This window comes from Somniosus microcephalus, chromosome 7 (assembly GCF_052327205.1).
Source record: "Somniosus microcephalus isolate GS21.2 chromosome 7, FLI_Smic_1.0, whole genome shotgun sequence".
NCBI classification, from domain to species: Eukaryota; Metazoa; Chordata; class Chondrichthyes; order Squaliformes; family Somniosidae; genus Somniosus; species Somniosus microcephalus.
Genome location: NC_140993.1, coordinates 56,566,520 through 56,585,015, shown reverse-complemented (window position 1 = coordinate 56,585,015; position 18,496 = coordinate 56,566,520). Strand labels below are relative to the sequence as shown.

Below are 18,496 nucleotides of genomic sequence, written 5' to 3'. Positions count from 1 at the left end.
TTGTTCTCCTGAGAGCATAGAAGGTTGGGAGGGGATTTGCTAGCGTTGTTCAAAATCTTGAGTGGTCTAGACAGAATAGATAGAGAGAAACTGTTCCCATTGGCGGAAGGGTTGAGCACCAGAGGACACAGATTTAAGGCGATTAGCAGAAAAACCAACGGCGACATGAGGAAAAACTTTTTTATGCAGCGAGTGGTTAGGATCTGAAATGCACTGCCTGAGAGGGTGATGGAGGCAGATTCAATTGTGGCTTTCAAAAGGGAATTGGATAAGTATCTGAAGGAAAAAATTTGCAAGGCGACGGGGAAAGGGCCCGGAATGGGACTAGCTGAAGTGCTCTTGCAGAGATCCAGCATGGGCTCGACAGGCCAAATGGCCTCCTTGTGTGCTGTAACCATTCTATGATTCTATGAATAGTTTACTTGGTCCTTTCTTGTTGTCTTGAGAGGGACACCCTGAATGATGTGGTTTAAGTAAACAGGGATAAAGCTTATAGTCAAACCAGAGGAACCAAGTTTCAATCCTTCATCTGTGCTGTATGAGCTCATCTTAGATAGAGCATAGACTAGCTCCCTTAGGCTAAGAAGAGGAACAAATGTCAGAAAGCTTTTCCGCTGATCAGCGGGAAGTGTGATCATGAGGTAAGGCCAGAATAGTCGTCCGTGGTCAAATAATCTGCTGACACTCACTGTCTATGCTGTCTGTCCACCACTGAGGAACTGGAGGGCATCCAGGACCCATAGAACTGTACCTCAGCAAGACCTCCACCACCTAGAAGGACAAGGGCAGCAGGTACATGGGAACACCATACCTCCAAGTTCCCCATCAAGTCACACACCATCCTGACATATATCGCTGTTCATTCATCGTCACTGGATCAAAATCCTGGAACTCCCTACCTAACAGCATTGTGGGATCACCTTCATCACATGGACTGCATGTTGAAGAAGAAGGCCCACTACCTCTTTCTCAAGGGCAACTCGGGATGGGCAATGAATGCCGGCCTTGCCAGCATCACCCACATCCTGAGAGAATTTAAAACAGTATGCAAAATTTCACAACAATAATCTGTGAAAAATAGCTTCATGTTCAACTCACCACAGCTCTGATACAAGGGAAACCTGTATGGTTAATATATTTCTAGTCAGGAGATGTGTGGTGCACATGTGTTACATTTGCAGATCTCAGATGAACTGGCTTCTTGCTCTCTGATAGCTACTAAGGGTCTTAAGTGAAATGAAATTGTGATATGTCTCAATGCAGGAAGAGTCTCCTACTCTACCTCATTCCTTCGCAGGAACTCCAAATTCTTTACCTCCCTCAGTTTTCCCTTCCTCCTAGTAGCTCACAGGTTTTTAAAGTTTAGCATTGCCCCAGCAGCTTCAGGGAGAATAGACATAGAAATTGGGGGGAATTACTAAAGCTTATAACGTAGCAGCTGGAGATCCTCTATGACACGACATGACAAGTGTTACTGTATTCTGATTGCTATTTTTCCCATCTGTGGGTTACTAGGAAGTAAGCTGGTTAAAATTAACAAATTGATGTAATTCTGCATCAGTACTAATTTAATCTTTGAATTTCTTTCCTGTTTTCAAGGGAGGATCAGCCTTGTCTCCGAGTGCAGTGATGAGTAAGAAGAGAGCACAGGAGCAAGCAATCAACCTGGCTAAAGAGGTTGGCTGTCCAACCTTTAACAAAACAATGCTTTTATCTTGCCTCCGTACTCTACCTGCACTAACCCTGAACACCGCACAGACCAAGGTCAGTACCAGTGCAGTAATTGTTATTTTAATGTATCTATATTATATTAATAATCTTGCATAAGCGTGCACTTCCTATCCAGAAACCTTACTTCCTGTTATCATGATTTTTGGGTCATGCTTTTGTGTTGACATCTGCCATTATGAATTGGTATGTGAAGGTTTTCCATTCAACTATGATATGTTAACTGGGAAAAGGACCAGAGACGAGATGAGGAGAATTTGTTTTACTCAGCAAGTTGTTATGATCCGGAATGCACTGCTTGAAAAGATGGTGGTAGCAGATTCAGTAATAACTTTTAAAAGGGAAATGGATGATATTTGAAGGGGGAAAATGTGCAGGGCTATGGGCAAAGGGCAGGGGAGTGGGACTCCTTCAAAGAGCCAGCACAGGCGCGATGGGCTGAAGGACCTCCTCCTGTGATGTATCATTCTATGCTTCTTTGGTATGAGGTACTTGGAGGCTGTGGTCACTATGTGGTTCTGTGGAAGAAATCCTATTGAGATGGTCACATGCTTGACCCCCACGGATGGCTGTTGCTCAAAACTTACAGGGGTGAGCTTTGGCCGTTCTCAGCTGGGCAGCTAGACGTGAAGTTGTACAGTGCTAAGCTGCTGTATTCAGGAGAGGGGAAACCTGGCACACAACAACCTCAGGGAGAAGTCTACAGCTTGTACATAGAAGATAGGAGCAGGAGTAGGCCATTCGGCCCCTCGAGTCTGCTCCGCCATTCAATAAGATCATGGCTGATCATCCAAATTCAGTACCCTGTCCCTGCTTTCTCCCCATATCCCTTGATCCCCTTAGCCTTCAGTACCTTCCGAAGTTCTGAAGGGGGAACGATTGCCTGATGGTGAGGAGGAAAACCCGGAGCAAAAAAAATGGGAACCAGAGAGGAAATCTTGGTCTTATTTTAATTTAACGGTGACTGGGTGACACTGCAGATTAGAAATTGGACAATAACCCTGCATATCTGGTTGCTGGGTTCAAATCCAGCCTCCTCTCTCTGCCAAATGGAAACATTGTAAGTAATATGAGTCTGGACAGCCTCAATCAGTTTCCAGAAAATAAAACAACCCATATTTGTGTACAAATTGGCACTTGTAGAATTTGTAAATTTTACAATTTAACGCTCCTGTCATGCAAAGCTCTGTGCCAAATCATTAACTTTATCCCTAAATTCTCGGACGCAGTTTTAAAAAAAGCGCATGGTTGTGTGGCATGAGCCATGGAAATGACACCCTGCTGCAGTAGAGCACTCTTTTGAGGCATTGGCATTAAGGTACATTTTTGGGAAGGTTTATACAAGAACATTAGAAGGGGATGAACGAGAAAACCCATCAAGTCCATTGTTTGCACAGGAGGAGCATTTCTGTGAATCTAAACTGTACCTGACATGACCAGAAAGTGCTTAGTGGTGTTCTTGTTTCTAAAGTATTCCATACCCCAGCACTGAATCTCTTCCCAACATAGTGAAAGAAAAAATAAAATGATCTATGAGCCTTGGAACACCCCTCTGCATACATGCCAATGACTGAGTTACACATAATCAGGTTTTGAGGTCACGTGGCTTTGAGCAGAGAACAGCAGTGATGTGGCAGGGAGAAATGGGTGGAGTATGAACTGAGTGGAGAGAGCCAAGAGGGAGTTACCATAATCTGGGGCAATGGGGATAAGTGTGCAGCATGAACTGAGGAGGGGGGGGTCAGAGTGCAGCATGATCGGGTGTTGGGGGGGACTGTAGGAGAGGAGCAACATTAACTGGAGGAGGGAGTGAAGAATGGCAATTTAAACTGGGCGGGGGAAACATGTGGGGGGGGAGGGAAGAGTGGCTTGGTGTCACTGTCACAACTGCATAATTTTAAAGCGATTGATCAGATTGAGCTCAGAGGCAGCACGGTGGCATAGTGGTTAGCACTGTTGCCTCACAGCGCCAGGGACCCGGGTTCGAATCCGGCCTCGGGCGACTGTCTGTGTGGAGTTTGCACATTCTCCCTGTGTTTGCGTGGGTTTCCTCCGGGTGCTCCGGTTTCCTCCCACAGTCCAAAGATGTGCGGGTTAGGTTGATTGGCTATGATAAATTGACCCTTAGTGTTAGGGGAATTAAATACATGGGGTTACGGGGATAGGGTGGGATATGTGTTGGTGTAGGGGTTACGGGTATCGGGTGGAATATGTGTCGGTGCAGGCTCGATGGGCCGAAATGGCCTCTATCTGCACTGTGGGGTTTCTGTGATTCTGTGATAGTATCAATACATGACAACAACAGCTCCACAAGAAATGAGGGAACATCCCTGTAATTTTTCTCACAATTTTCTACTGAACAAGTGATGTTGGACAGACATGCAGCTGAAGATGTGACAAACCTATGTCCCACTGCACTTTCAGTGTAATTATAGAGTAGAACTTATGAATCCTGGCATGAAGCTTCAAGCACGGAATTGTAAATCTACCTTCACAGGAGTGTATTCGGGGATGTTTTTCACTTAGCAGTGTTTTTAAACATGGATGGCACTATGTTAGAGTATTGATTCAATTAAATCCAAATTAGATACATTTCTTTAAGAAACTAATATTTTGGGATACAATATATGAGTGATTTGAGACATGACACGTGGTAAATGTTGCATGTTTCGGAGGAACAGGTGCCTTTGGACCTATGGTTCCCAAAGCTCTCCACCACTGCCATTTTCCTCACATCATGTCTGGGTCTGTTGTAGACTAATTGATAGAGATTGATTGCTATGATTAGTCAACAACTTCATTATAAGAACATAAGAACATAAGAAATAGGAGCAGGAGTAGGCCAATCGGCCCCTCGAGCCTGCTCCGCCATTCAATAAGATCATGGCTGATCTGATCCTAACCGCCAATCCACTATCACAGAACCATCTCCTGAATCTAACAGAATTAGACACACGAAATAGGAGCAGGATCAGGCTACACGGCCCCTGGGCCCGCTCCGCTACCCACAGGGCCATGACCGATCCGAACCTAGACTCATGTCCAAATTCCTGCCCGCTCCCCATAACCCTTAATTCCCTTTACTTCTAGGAAACTGTCTATTTCTGTTTTAAATTTATGTAATGATGTAGCTTCTACAGCTTTTTGGGGCAGCATATTCCATGGACATACCACCCTCTGAGTGAAGTAGTTCCTCCTCATCTCAGTCTTGAAAGAGCAGCCCCTTATTCTAAGACTATGCCCCCTAGTTCTAGTTTCACCCATCATCGGGAACATCCTCCCCGCATCCACCCGATCCAACCCCTTCACAATCTTATATGTTTCAATAGGATCACCTCTCAATGTATCATGTGACTATCAAGATGGTAGATGGACAATTAGATGGACTTTGGTCTTTTTTTCATCTAGCAATTCCTATATTCCTATGTAAATTCAATTACATAACATAACTTGAATGCCAAGGGACCGTATTCAGGCCGAGCTCTTACCTGCATGTTGGTTTCTTTTGTGACTCCACAGCTATTATCGGTCAGTGGGCCATTCCGGTCATGGGCCCCCATAGTTGATGGGATCTACCTGCAGGAAACCCCCCTCGCAGCCCTAAGCAGCGACCGGTTCCACAAGGTGGACTTACTGATCGGGAGTGCAGAGGAGGATGGGCTTGTTAGAAGAGCAAAAGCAATCAAGGTGAGGAGATCAAAATAATTTTTAAGAATGATTGAAATTGTTCTTTGCTGCCAAATGATTGGCCTCTTGTGAATTGACACAATATTGATCACATAAGGTATGGTGCCTCAGTTAGTAAATTCACCGCTCAGTGTGTGACTGAGTCCTACAGACCAGGAAGGCCCCAAATTAACATTCAGTTAGTTACTCAGCAGGAAATAAAGGTCCTACAACTGGCCTCGGCCCTCCTGGGCTAAGGAGGGGAAAATCAGCTAAGTTCCGGCTCCTGATTGCTGTCCAGTGACTCCTGCTGGAAAGTGTGTGTGTGTGTGTGTGTGTTTGCATGTGTTTGTAGTTGTGTGTATACTTGTGTGTACACTTATGTGTAGGTACACTTGAGTGGATGTCGGGTGACAACATGATAGAGGCTCAACTTTGAGCTGCCTCAGAATCAAATAACTTGGTTGACGTAATAAAACTCACTACGCACTTGGTTTGAGTAAAAAGCAAGGCTTTAATCAACTTGTTTCAGAACATGGAGGTCTAGTTGTACTTCACTAGTTCCTGTCTTACAAAATGTCCCTGAGCAAGCTGGGCCCACGCCCGAGTATTTATACTCCTTGGACGGCGCCATCAGCTGGCCGCCCAGTGTTATTTCATGAGTAGTTTCTGTATGATGATGAGATTTATAACACTGGTGACATTTTTTGTTACATACTGAGAATTACCAGGTGAGGTACGCTGTACCCAGTGTGAGTCAGCATCTTTTGGAAAACATGAAATGGCCATTTGGCCAATCAATATCAGTCCTTCCATGGACCATGTACAATCTAACCTGTCATGGACCCCATCCCATTCATTAAATGTTCTGTAAATTTCTCACTACACCAAAGGTAATTTTAGTGACATGGAAGAATATCTATCCAACGTCACAATGAACAGTGAGAGCAATTTTCTGCATCACAGTTGCCTGATTCCTACATCTCTGAATCTCGAAGGAATTCGGAATTGCTTACAGCTGTAAAGGAATATCTTTTATTAAGTTCAAGACTTGATAAAATCACACATGAATCTCAAAACAGTTGGGAGCACCTACACCGCGATTTTTCCGGTCGATGCGGCTTGGGGGTGGGAAAGCTGCCTTCCGGATTCTAGTCCCGCCCCCAATGACGTCCGACGCACAAATGCGATTTTGCGTCAATTGGCCTTGTTAAGCCTGCCCTGTAGGCTTGCCGGACAATTAAGAGGAAGCCGGTGTCAGATGACGTCAGTTGATGACACGTCATCTGCCGGTTTTCTTAAAGGGGCCACGCACAATTTTTTTTGACAGCTGATTGTTCAGTGTTTAAGGTGCTGCAAACACGGACAATCACTGTACAAAGGTGAGCCCTTGCACCCAGGCTCCCCAGTGACTCCCTCCTTAGACTAGAACAGAAGGCAGCTGCAGGTGAGGTTACAGAAGCGATCTGTCACTGGTGAGAGAGGTTCACCCAATGAGGGGGGACTACACAAACAATTCAAAACTTGTCACCTACAGAAAAGTCCAAATACATTAAAAATGATTTGCCCAACATTTCCTTACCTCTGAAACTCACCAGTGTACCATTGGATCCTTCACACTACTTCTGCAGCTGTCATCAGTGCACAAACATTACAGTAGACCCACAGCACGCCACACTTACCTGGCATGGTGTCCGGATATCGGGAAGCCCGCAGTACACCTGTCAAAATTGCAAAAAGCCTCTTAACTGCATGTTAACTACCTGTTAACAAGCCGTTAAGTACATATAATCTTGTCAACTGTGAGGGATTATGGAGTGTCCTCCTCAAATTTGGCTGCCCTCAAAAGTTTGTCACCATCCTCCGCCTGCTTCACGACGACATGCAAGCCGTGATCCTGACCAATGGTTCCACCACAGACCGAATTCATGTACGGATGGGATCAAGCAAGGCTGTGTCATCGCACTAACGCTCTTCTCGATCTTCCTTGCTGCAATGCTCCATCTCACCCTCAGTAAGCTCCCCGCCGGAGTGGAGCTAATTTACAGAACAAACGGGAAACTGCTCAACCTCCGTCGCCTCCAGTCCAGATCCAAGGTCGTCCCATCTCTGTCATCGAATTACAGGATGCAGACAGCGCTTGCATCTGCGCTCACTCAGAGGTCGAACTCCAAACCATCATCAACACTTTCACCGAAGCGTACGAGAGCATGGGCTTTACACTAAACATCCGTAAGACAAAGGTCCTCTGTCAATCTGCCCCCGCCACACAGTACTGCACCCTGATTATCAAAATCCATGACAAGGCCTTGGACAATGTGGATACCTCGGGAGCCTACTGTCAACAAGGGCAGACGTCGATGATGAAGTCCAACACCACCTTCAGTTTGCCAGTGCAGCCTTTGGTCGCGTGAGGAAGTGAGTGTTTGAAGACCAGGACCTCAAACCTGGCACTAAGCTCATGGTCAACAGAGCAGCAGTGATACCCGCCCTGCTGTATGCCTCAGAGACATGGTACAGCAGGCACCTCAAAGCACTGGAGAGGTACCACCAACGTTGCCTCCGCAAGATCCTGCAAATCCATTAGCAGAATAGGCACACCAACATCAGTGTTCTTGCTCAGGCCAACACCCCCAGCATCGAAGCTTTGACCATGATCGATCAGCTCCGAGGGACGGGTCACATCATCCGCATGCCCGATACAGGACTCCCAAAACAAGCGCTCTACTCAGAGCTTCAACATGGTAAGAGAGCCCCGGGTGGGCAGAGGAAATGTTTCAAGGACACCCTCAAAGCCTGCTTGAAAAAGTGCAACATCCCCACCGACACCTGGGAATCCCTGGCCCAAGACCGCACAAAGTGGAGGAGAAGCATTCAGGAAGGCGCCGAACACCTCGACTCTCTTTGGCGGGAGTAAGCAGAAGCCAAGCGCAAGCAGCGCAAGGAGCGCACGTCAACCCAAGCATCCCACCCACCCGCCCCTTCAACCAATGTCTGCCCCACCTGTGACAGAGACTGTATGTCCCGCATTAGACTCATCAGTCACCTGAGAACTCATTTTTAATGTGGAAGCAAGTCATCCTCAGTTCCAAGGGACTGCCTAAGAGAAGAGACCCACAGCACACCACACTTACCTGGCGTGGTGTCTGGACGTCAGGAAGCCCGCAGTAGACCTATCAAAATTGCAAAAAGCCTCTTAACTGCATGTTAACAACCTGTTAACAAGCAGTTAAGTGCCCATAATCTTCTTCCCGCCACTAGGTGTCGGGTCCCTGCGCAAATCGGGGACCCGACATCTGAGAAGATTGTCTGGAGGTGGGTTGACAGCGGGTTTCCGACCCGCTGTCAATCTTTGCGATTTTGCTGGATGTCCCGCCTCCAAACCCACCCCCTGAACGATGGCAAAATTCCGGCCTGGTGACTTCTGCTACACTCCATCTTTTCCAACCTTCTCTCTTTACTTCATTCCTTTGACTCCACTAATTTATTCTCCTTTGCTTCATTCTTTAACTTTGGTTCCCTCTTTTGTTGTCCAGTTATTGCCTAACTTCAGGACTCACAATGTGTCAGCGCTCCCATACTCCCAAAGGGAGTGCAGGTGGGAGAATCTGGACTACAGTGTTGTTGCCCTATCTCTGTCTGACCATGGCTCCCCACTGTGAGGACTGAATTTACCCTATAGTTTCTTATTAAAGTTACAACTCATCTATAGTCTCTCCCTTTCTCCAGACACTTTGCCATTCTCCTTATTGTAATGTGTTCTAAATTCTCCAAGTAGCTCCTCCGCACAGTCTCCTTTGAGTCCTTTTGATCTACAGCCAACAGAATTGACTAATTGGGCTCCTACTGCTTAATTTGGAGAATGGATAATAAAAGAAACTGCAGCCCTAAAATTACGACATGCGATATTAGTAAATGAATACTTAATGCACTCATCTAAAATTCCCCTATCCGTTATATAGAATACCATCATGTGCAAGATTTTTTGGGCATCTACAGGAAACTCGTTTAAATGGCACCTAAATATCCGGAAATCTCTATTAACCGGCAAAATTCAGGAGTAGGTTCAGGTAAGTTTTACTGTATATTAGTGGCCGTATAACCGGGGTTCCTGCACCTGTGACCGTGTAACAGGGACTCCTGGATCTGTGGCCGTGTAACCGGTGTGCTGTGTTACGGGGCTCTCGTACCTTGGTAGGTATACCTCTCCGTTATCCAGAAATTTTAATCAACCGGCACCACCCCGGTCCCGTAGGTGCCAGCTACCAAAGAGTTTCCTTCATTTGCAATTTTTCATTTTTGGTGGCACATGCCTTAAGCTTTGGAAAATGGATGGACTTTGCAGTTTTTTTCTCCCTCAGGTACCGTCCCTCATTCCCACCAGAGGGACAGCACGTGCTGTGCCTGTTGCATAACAACATCCTCAATTGTACTGTGTCCCATTGGAATAGTCTCTTCAATTTGGCATTTTGCAATTTGGCTCATCATAGCTGCTAGCATTCAGATCCTGTGGAGAAACATATGTATTGATTATTAACAATGCAGAGGCACTAGACTAGCTCATTAAAGGAAGGCTTTGATGCTTTATAAGCTGAGGTTTACAGATGCTTGCTCAGCGAGATGCTGATAAAATCCTTTCTGCCAGAACCAAGCATATGCAATATGATGTGTTCCATACTGCTGCCAGGACATGGTAGCCTTTTGGGTCACAGGAAGGATCAAAATAATCTCCATTATCATTCAATTAATAAAGAAGTGAACCACGGAAAGGCCACAGTGTTGACATTGTGCCTTTGCTATTCTAAAGCATTGTGCCATACTATGATAGGTCAGATTTGCCCATGCTTTCAGTGAAATGTGCTAAGGACCTGTGTCCTACAGGGAGGGAAACAAAATTCAAAGGCCAAGTCAGCATGGGATTTTTCTTGCTCGCCTTCTTTCAACTGGCACAGGAGTGGCACTGGCAAAGCTTTGGAAGCAGATTGCGCGCCAACCTTCTTAATTTGTGGCAGGCACCCTAATAGGAGTGGAATATGCAAGATGTTAAAAAATAGGAGGGGATTGCACTAGAGTACATGTATTTCCTTTAATCAATATCTGCTTTTCGTATTTGACATTTTCTTCACGACATAATTGTAACAATGATAGGCTGACGTGTTGATGATACTCAAGAGAAGAGCAACAACGATAGGTCCAGGATTCGGGGCTCTAAGTTATGAAGAAAGACTCACCAAATTTTTTAAATGCTGAAAGGAATGGATAGGTAGAAAGAACTTTCATTTACATCACACCTTATCATTTCCTCAGGGCATTCCAAAACGCTCACCACCACCTTCTCAAGGGCATCTAGGGATGGGCAATAAATGCTGCCTTTGCTAGCGACACTCATCTCCCGAGAATGAAGTAAAAAATGCACATCCAATGAGTTACTTTTTGAAATACAGTCACTGTTTGTTTTGTATAGAGCAAGATCCTACAAACAACAACCAACCTGTTAAACTGTGTTTTTGACAGTGATGGTTGAGAGTGGAATGTTGGTCAGAGTTTTTTCGAAGAAAAGTGGATAATAATAAATGCAAGCAAGTTATGTAAGGTTTCGCTGTGTGCTCAGAACCAGACAACATGAGTATTAAATTAAGCAAATACAAAGCAGCCAACATGTGCGACAGCTAATGGAGTTAATGCTGAGCCAATTATTGTAACACATTTAAAATGAACTGAGTGAAGATCTAGTTAGTACAGGAGCAAGGATTATAAGGATAAATATAGATATGTATAGGTCTGTGGAACACAATGGTTCTTGAGCTTGGAAATTTTATCATAACGAAGGCACCTGGTCAAGGATGTGTAACGCAGGATATAAGATTAAAGAGGTATTCTTGAAATTTTCCTGATGTGCCACAGTGAGAAAGTTTGCAGAATATGAAAACTAACTAGCCAATAATGAAACACTGTGGATGAATAAAGAGATAAGGACAAAATTAAAACTAAAGAAAAAGGCATACACTAAGCACATGAACAATAAGGGAGATGATGACAAAAGAGAATACGAAGAGGTTGGGAAAGATGTCAAAAAAACAATTAAGAAGGCAAAGAAGATCTACAAAATTAAATTATACAGGAATATTAAAGGAAACAGGCACAGAAAAAAAAAGGAAAATCAGAATAGGGATAGGGACACTAAGTGGTGCACACAATAATCTCACAGTGAAATAGCAGAAATATTGAATATTTACTTTGCCACAGTATTTACCAGGGAGACTAACAGGGTGGACATGACATTAGAAGAAGTGATCAAAAAAGATATAATAACATTTAAAATAGAAAGGGGGAGATAATTAATAAACTGATCAAACTTAGAGAGGATAAAACCCCTGGTTCGGATGGGTTACATCCACGCATACTAAAAGTAGCTAGGGAGGAGATAGCAGAGACACTGGGGTAGAGTTTCCACTTTGGGTGCAATCGGCGATCCGAGAGCAAATTGCGGCCAAAATTGTGCTAGTTTTGAGAAGTTTTTTTTCCCTCGGCTTTCCGCTCAAACTCATTTGCCTATCGGCGAACATAAAATTTACCATGAATCAGCCCAATTGGACAGCGTTTTAGAACATTTAAAAAAAAATTTCCTTCAAAAAATATTCCTTGATATATTTAAGAGTGGTAACCTGGAGCAGTTTGATTAATGCAGCTGAAAATGGGTTTATCAGAAAAAATAAGAATTTTTAATCAGCATCTAGCCCACCATCTGTGAGTAATTTGATTTTAAATAACTGAAAATAACTTTAAAAACTATACAGAACCAGTTGCTATTATATTGGTGTACAGTAGTCAGTTTCTTAGTAAATTAAAAAAAAGTTATATTCAAAAGCTTTTAAAACATGCCTATTAGTGTCCTTGCACCCAAAAGAACCAGCCTAATTTTAAGAGCCTCCTCAAAGTCCGGCAAATGGCCAGAATTAGCGGAAGTTCGCCATGGCGATTAATTCGATCTGGGGACATGGCCAGTTGTGTTTTGGCGGGGCCAGATTCTCACTCGATTTTTTTTTTAAACTAATGCAAAAGATCGCGGAAACTCGATTTGCACTGGATGTAATTCCACGGTCTTTTGCATTGGTTTGATTAATTTCAGGCAAATCGTGTTGAAAAAAACAATGCACCCTAGCGGAAACACCAGGCCACTATTACATATTTATAAAAAATCATTAAAAAGGGAATAATGCAAGATGACTGGCGGACACCTAATGCGATTCCTATATTTAAAATGGGAGATAGAATAAGTCTAAGGAACTATAGACCAGTTGGCTTAACATTGGTGGTAGGAAAGATAATGGAACCTTTACTCAAAGATGTAATAGAAAAAACATGTAGAAACTGAAAATATAATAAAGTCAACACGGATTTCAAAGGGGAAAGTCATGCTTGACCAAATTACTGAATTCTTTGCAGAAGTAACAGAAAGAGTAGACAAGTCTAATCTAGTAAATGTAATATATTTAGATTTTCGAAAGGCCTTCAATAAGGTAGCATATAGTAGACTCATGATCAATGTTCCCCCTAATTGTTTTTGGGTGCGCGGCCCACTCACGGTTTCGTGCATGAAACTTAACTTTGAAAAAGCCGATCCCCGGATATGCAGGACCGGCAAACAGCTACGTGGCTGCACAGCTTAAAGGGGAACGTGAAGAACTAATTCAAGTGCAATACCAGAAACCTCAACCCCAATTCCCCATTCCCCAACAGTTCCACACTCTTTACCTTCCCTCTGTCACTGACCGTCACAGCCTCCGCTTGGCCACAATGCAAAAATAAAAGCCAACACAAAATAAACATTCCAAACCAAATTTATAAATGAAATCATGCCATTATTGCATACAAACTTAAACTAATCACATGTGTGTATTCCCTTAGTGCCTGTCTTCCATGTGACTTTGCCTGTCCTACTGCTCCTATGCAGTGGCTGCAGCACGACTGGTGGAAGGTTGCTGACTTTTAGCGGAGAAGACTGCAGGCGGCCTTGGAGGACGACCTTGGGCAGCTCTGGGCCTAGAAGGCCCGGCTTCAGACTGCACCCTCTCGGCAGGGGTGGCAGCAGTCTGGGCAAGGGCACTGGTGGAGTGGCAGTGGTGGGAGCATGAATGTTGCCATTCCAAGAGAGGACAGCAGGCTCATGCTCCATGGAGTCACTGCCACGCCCAGGGGCAGTGCCTCAGCAATCCTACAAATCTGTTGGAGGACAGCAGTTTGAGCTTGCATGGCAGCAAGCTGATCTTGCTTGATTTCAGTCTGAGCTACCAATGCAGTACTCAGACTTTTGTTGGAAGCTGCATTTGCTGCAATGAGACATCAGCAATCAGACGCTGCCTCATAGTTGGATCCACAAGTGTGTTGATGGAGTTGGACACCAGTTCTATGCTGTAAAGGATGGGCACAAAGCTCTATGCAAAGCCCTGTGCCAAGTTGGTGCTGGACTCCTCCATGCTCCTTGACATTGAACGCAGGCTTTCTGGCAGGCTTCCCAATACACCAAGCATTTTGTTGTGTCATACCCATCAGCCTTCTTCTGCAGCCTGGCCCATCGAAGTCCTCACCTGAGTCCTCTGCAGCAGAACTCGTGTGCAACCTCGCTCTCTGGCGAGCTGGCACCTGCGCTATCCTTGCCCCCTGCCCTGGTTATAGCGCACTTGGGCCCGGTGTCTCACCATGTGCAGATCCCGCCTCTAGGCTATCCTCTAAGATACGCGCAGTGTCAGTAGCTGAGTTGGTGGCTGCGAGTGTGAAATCAAGGGACGGTGTGTCTTCATCATCACTGACTTCTTGGTCTTCCTCCACTGCCTGGCCAGGTTGCACTTCTTGGGTATCTGAAAGGAAAAAGACACAAGGGTAAGGTTGTGGTGAGGGATGGGGGGAAGTAAAAGGTGCATGCTTACACCATCGGCAGTTTCTAAGTCAGAAGAGATTGCGGGATGAGGGGGAAGTGGGATGTGAGAAGCAGGTTTAGGTATGAGGATACTGTCATCTTCAGTGGATTCAGCCCCACCCATGGCCACGGCCACGGCCTCAGCAATGGCCCTTCTGACAATGGCCAACACCGTCTCCTCCATGGAGGTTAGAGCATGCAGATGCACCTCTCCCCCTCCGGCTAGTCCCTGCTGCCTCAGGTTGTGTGCCACCTTCTCCTGTAAGAGAGAGGGAAGTGTGTCAGCGAGTGCAGTGCAATGTGTTTGGTTGATATGGCTGTCATGATTGAATAGCTGACAGTGTGTGCAAGCTGTGAGATGTGGGTGTGAGGCTTGCAACAGTGCTAAGTGTGTGAGGGTGAGGTGAAGCATTTGAATGTTAGGTATGAGTCCTGATTGATAGAGATTGTTGGCAGGTGAGTGATGGGGTGTGGTGATTTGAGCAGTGGCTGAGGCTAGTAGTGCAGTTGGTAGGATATGGCATTTGATGATGCATTCACTGACCTTGACCTCTCATGTGAGGTCATTAAACTTCTTGCGGCACTGCATCCAGATCCTTGGGGCTGCGCTCCTGGCATTGACCTCCGTGGCTATCTGCTCTCACTGCCTTTTCACCGTGTGTCTGGAGGGCTTTCTGGCCCCCTGTGGATACAGGACGACTTTCCTCCTTTCCACTTCCTCCGCCAAGACCTCCAGTGCAGCATTGGAAAACCTGGGTGCCCGCTCTCTCCCATATTCAGCCACTCAGGTCAGATTCAGCTCACAAAGGACTCGCAGCACCCGCTCCAGCCACAATGCACCTCCCCTTTAAGAGGTGCAGGCTAGCTTTAAGCGGTGCAGGCTAGCATTCAGTAGATTTAGCAAGTCACGATTTTGGGCCCCCTGCTGATGAATACAGCCAATCAACAGCGCGTTAGCGGTGGCTGTGCGCAGAAATCATGATAATGAGCAGGCAGCACAAAGATGCCACGCTGCCTGCATTATATCAAATGGGCATGGGGTAATTGTGCATCGAGATTCCCGAGCACTTTTTGGGGGGATATCCAATTTAGCCCCCAGTGGGCTGGACCTGCTGTGATTTCCAGCCAAAAAAAATGTTTTTTGTCTGTTTTTTTGTTTTTCATACAGACCCCAGCATCTGCAATATTTGACCCCTTGTGACCCCACCTCATTGTTCTTGATGTAATGTTTCCCTGACTGACCTGTTTGGACACCATTCACACCTTTGACTGCTGTGATTATCTCTCTGCCGAGGTGCGATAAATGGCAGTTGGAAAGGTTACCTGTAAACATCTGACATGATTCTCTGACTATATAAGCTGTGTCTTTATGCATTTCTCCACTTCACCTGAAGAAGGAGCAGCGCTCCGAAAGCTTGTGATTTCAAATAAAGCTGTTGGACTATAACCAGATGAGGTGGAGGAGGAGGCTGAGGAGGAGGAGGATCTGGAGGAGGAGGAGGAGCAGGAGGAGGTCAGAGTGCTGGTGTATCGACCAGCAGCAGCAGCAGCATGCGAGCACATGGCTGCCCAGGATACAAGGGATCAACTTATCATGGCCAGATTTGCATAGGTTGCCCAAGTTGCCACATGTCCTTGGCTCCATCCTAAGACACCATTGACAATGGACATGACTCTCTGGCCTCCTTTCACTCAGGCCACTAACCTGACAACGCAAGTGTGGCAGAGCCTGCAATGTGGAGCTGCATAAGGCGAAAGAACAGATGCCATAATGCCAACATTTTGGCATCAAATCATTTTAATGCTTTTCAGCAGGGATGGCATTTCATCAATACACAGAAACATTCTCCCAATCTGCACACAGATCTGGAGGTTATATCCCTTGCCAGCTGTAACCACACAGCCTTGGTTTCTTTGGCAGGCCTCTTCCTCCCAGATGAGCGGAAGAGCACCTCCCTGCTAGCTGTCACCCGCTCAAACAACATTTGCAGTGCCTCATCTGAGAGCCTCGGGGAGGCCCTTGCCTTGGAATTGGACATAGTGGTTTCTCAGAATATGTTGCAGGTGGTGCAGCATAGGCAGAAATCCTGTGGAATGAGCCAAGGCAACAAGAAGCCATGAAATCAGACTGGAAAAGTGATGTCAGCAGAGGCGAGTTTCAGCTCCAAAACACTAATTGACCAAGGGCATCCCACACCTCTGAAATCAAGTGGCCAATCAGGGGAAAATCGAAAATTTTTGAAAACTATCAGTGGAAACGGGTTTCAAACCCACCCAAACTGAAACCCGCCTCCATCTTGCCTCCAGTGAGAAAATCGCCCCCATTGTTTCACAGATAGCGAGTGAATAGTCAATGCAAATTTCACTTACATCATTCAATCTCACTTCTCTTAAAAAAAACATAAACCAAGTGGTCTGTCTCTTTTTTGCACTGACTCCAATTTTGGCATGTATTTCTGTCTAGACAGCTTCTAATTACAGGACTTGACCTTTTGCATTTTTAGCTTCCAGCTCCAGGCCAAGAGCTAAGCCTTGCAGTTATTTGTTAAAAACCTGACTACCTCTTGAACATGACTCCAGCGAGCAGGAGGGCAATGTCTCTGCACCTTCCAACAATTCACCAGCAGGCCTATCAACCAGTCTCATTACCTCCTCTCACAAGAGTATATTCTTCACAGACACCTCATGTGTGCCCACAGGAAGAGAACCGTCCTCACAACAACTGAAGTGAATATTATTTGGCTATCTACAATGAGGCGATTAATCGCTTAAGGCCCATGGTCATTTTGGATAAAGGACCTGGGATGAGACAATAGATCCTCATTGTATCCATTTGAAATAGACTGTGAGTTGTGGCATTGTCCAAACTGGATCGTCTCCAATTCCTGCAACCTGTGGCCATCTTTTTTTTCAAACCTGTGTAAATTCACACTTGTTAGGAATTTCCTCATGGCTTATCCAGTTCTGCCACCATAATTTTGGCAGAATTCGGCAGAAACCTGATTAATGTAGGTAGGCAAGCAGGGTTTCTGACCAACTTTTGCTGAAGTTATGGTGGCAGACTAGGAGAAGCTCCAAGGAAATTCACCTGATTGTTTTAAAACACAACCTGGAAACATAACGCAATCCCAAAAATCTTTCCATGAAGAAAAAAATGAACAGAAGTTTGACAAGGTGCCTTGGGTCAGTGGGTAGCACACTTCCCTCTTGAGTCAGAAGGTTGTGGGTTCAAGCCCTACTCCAGAGAATTGAGCACATAATCCAGGTGGACACTTCAGTGCAGCACTGAGGAACTGCTGCACTGTAGGAGGTGCTGCCTTTTGGATCAGACATTAAACCGAGGCTCCGGCAGATGCTAAAAACCCCATGGCATTATTTGAGGAAGACCATAGGTGTTCTCCCTGGTGTTTTAGCCAATATTTATCCTTCAAACAACATCACTAAAACAGATTATCTAGCCATTATCTCATTGTTGTTTGTCGGACCTTTGGCTATCATGCTTCCCTACATTACATAGAAACATAGAAGATAGTTGCAGGAGTAGGCCATTCGGCCCCTCGAGCCTGCTCCGCCATTCAATGCGATCATGGCTGATCATCCAAATTCAGTATTCTGTCCCTGCCTTCTCTCCATATCCCTTGATCCCTTTAGCCTTAAGAAATATATCTAACTCCTTCTTGAATACATTTAATGAATTGACCTCTACTGCCTTCTGTGGTAGAGAATTCCACAGGTTCACCACTCTCTGGGTGAAAAAATTCCTCCTCATCTCTGTCCTAAATGGTTTACCCCTTATCCTTAGACTGTGACCCCTGGTTCTGGACTCCCCGGCCATCGGGAACATCCTTCCTGCATCTAGTCTGTCTAGTCCTGTTAGAATTTTATAAGTTTCAAAGTTTACAAGTTACAACAGTGACTGCACTTCAAAAATACTCAATTGGCTATAAAGCACTTTGGAACATCCTGAGGTAGTGAAAGGCACTATATAAATGCAAGTTCTTTCTTTCTTTCCCTGGTGCAGAGCTTTGCTCCCTATTTTCCTTGTGTTGAATAAATGGTTGCTTTATTCATAGTAATTGTCCTTAGAAAATCAATTGTTAGCACAATCAATCCAAAACAGACATACACTAACTACGAGGCATTGGGGAAACACTATGTGTATGTAGATAAACCTGTATAATCCCC

General features: G+C 45.2%; 1 protein-coding gene across 1 annotated transcript in view; it reads left to right on the top strand.

The window, feature by feature from the left end:
- tg (thyroglobulin) overlaps window positions 1-18,496 on the top strand; it is a 604,630-nt gene that overhangs the window by 444,158 nt on the left and 141,976 nt on the right. The window contains exons 41-42 of the mRNA XM_085993935.1: window positions 1,600-1,764; window positions 5,248-5,415. Of these exons, the coding sequence (XP_085850061.1) occupies window positions 1,600-1,764; window positions 5,248-5,415 (333 nt within the window). The remainder of the gene's footprint in view (window positions 1-1,599; window positions 1,765-5,247; window positions 5,416-18,496) is intronic.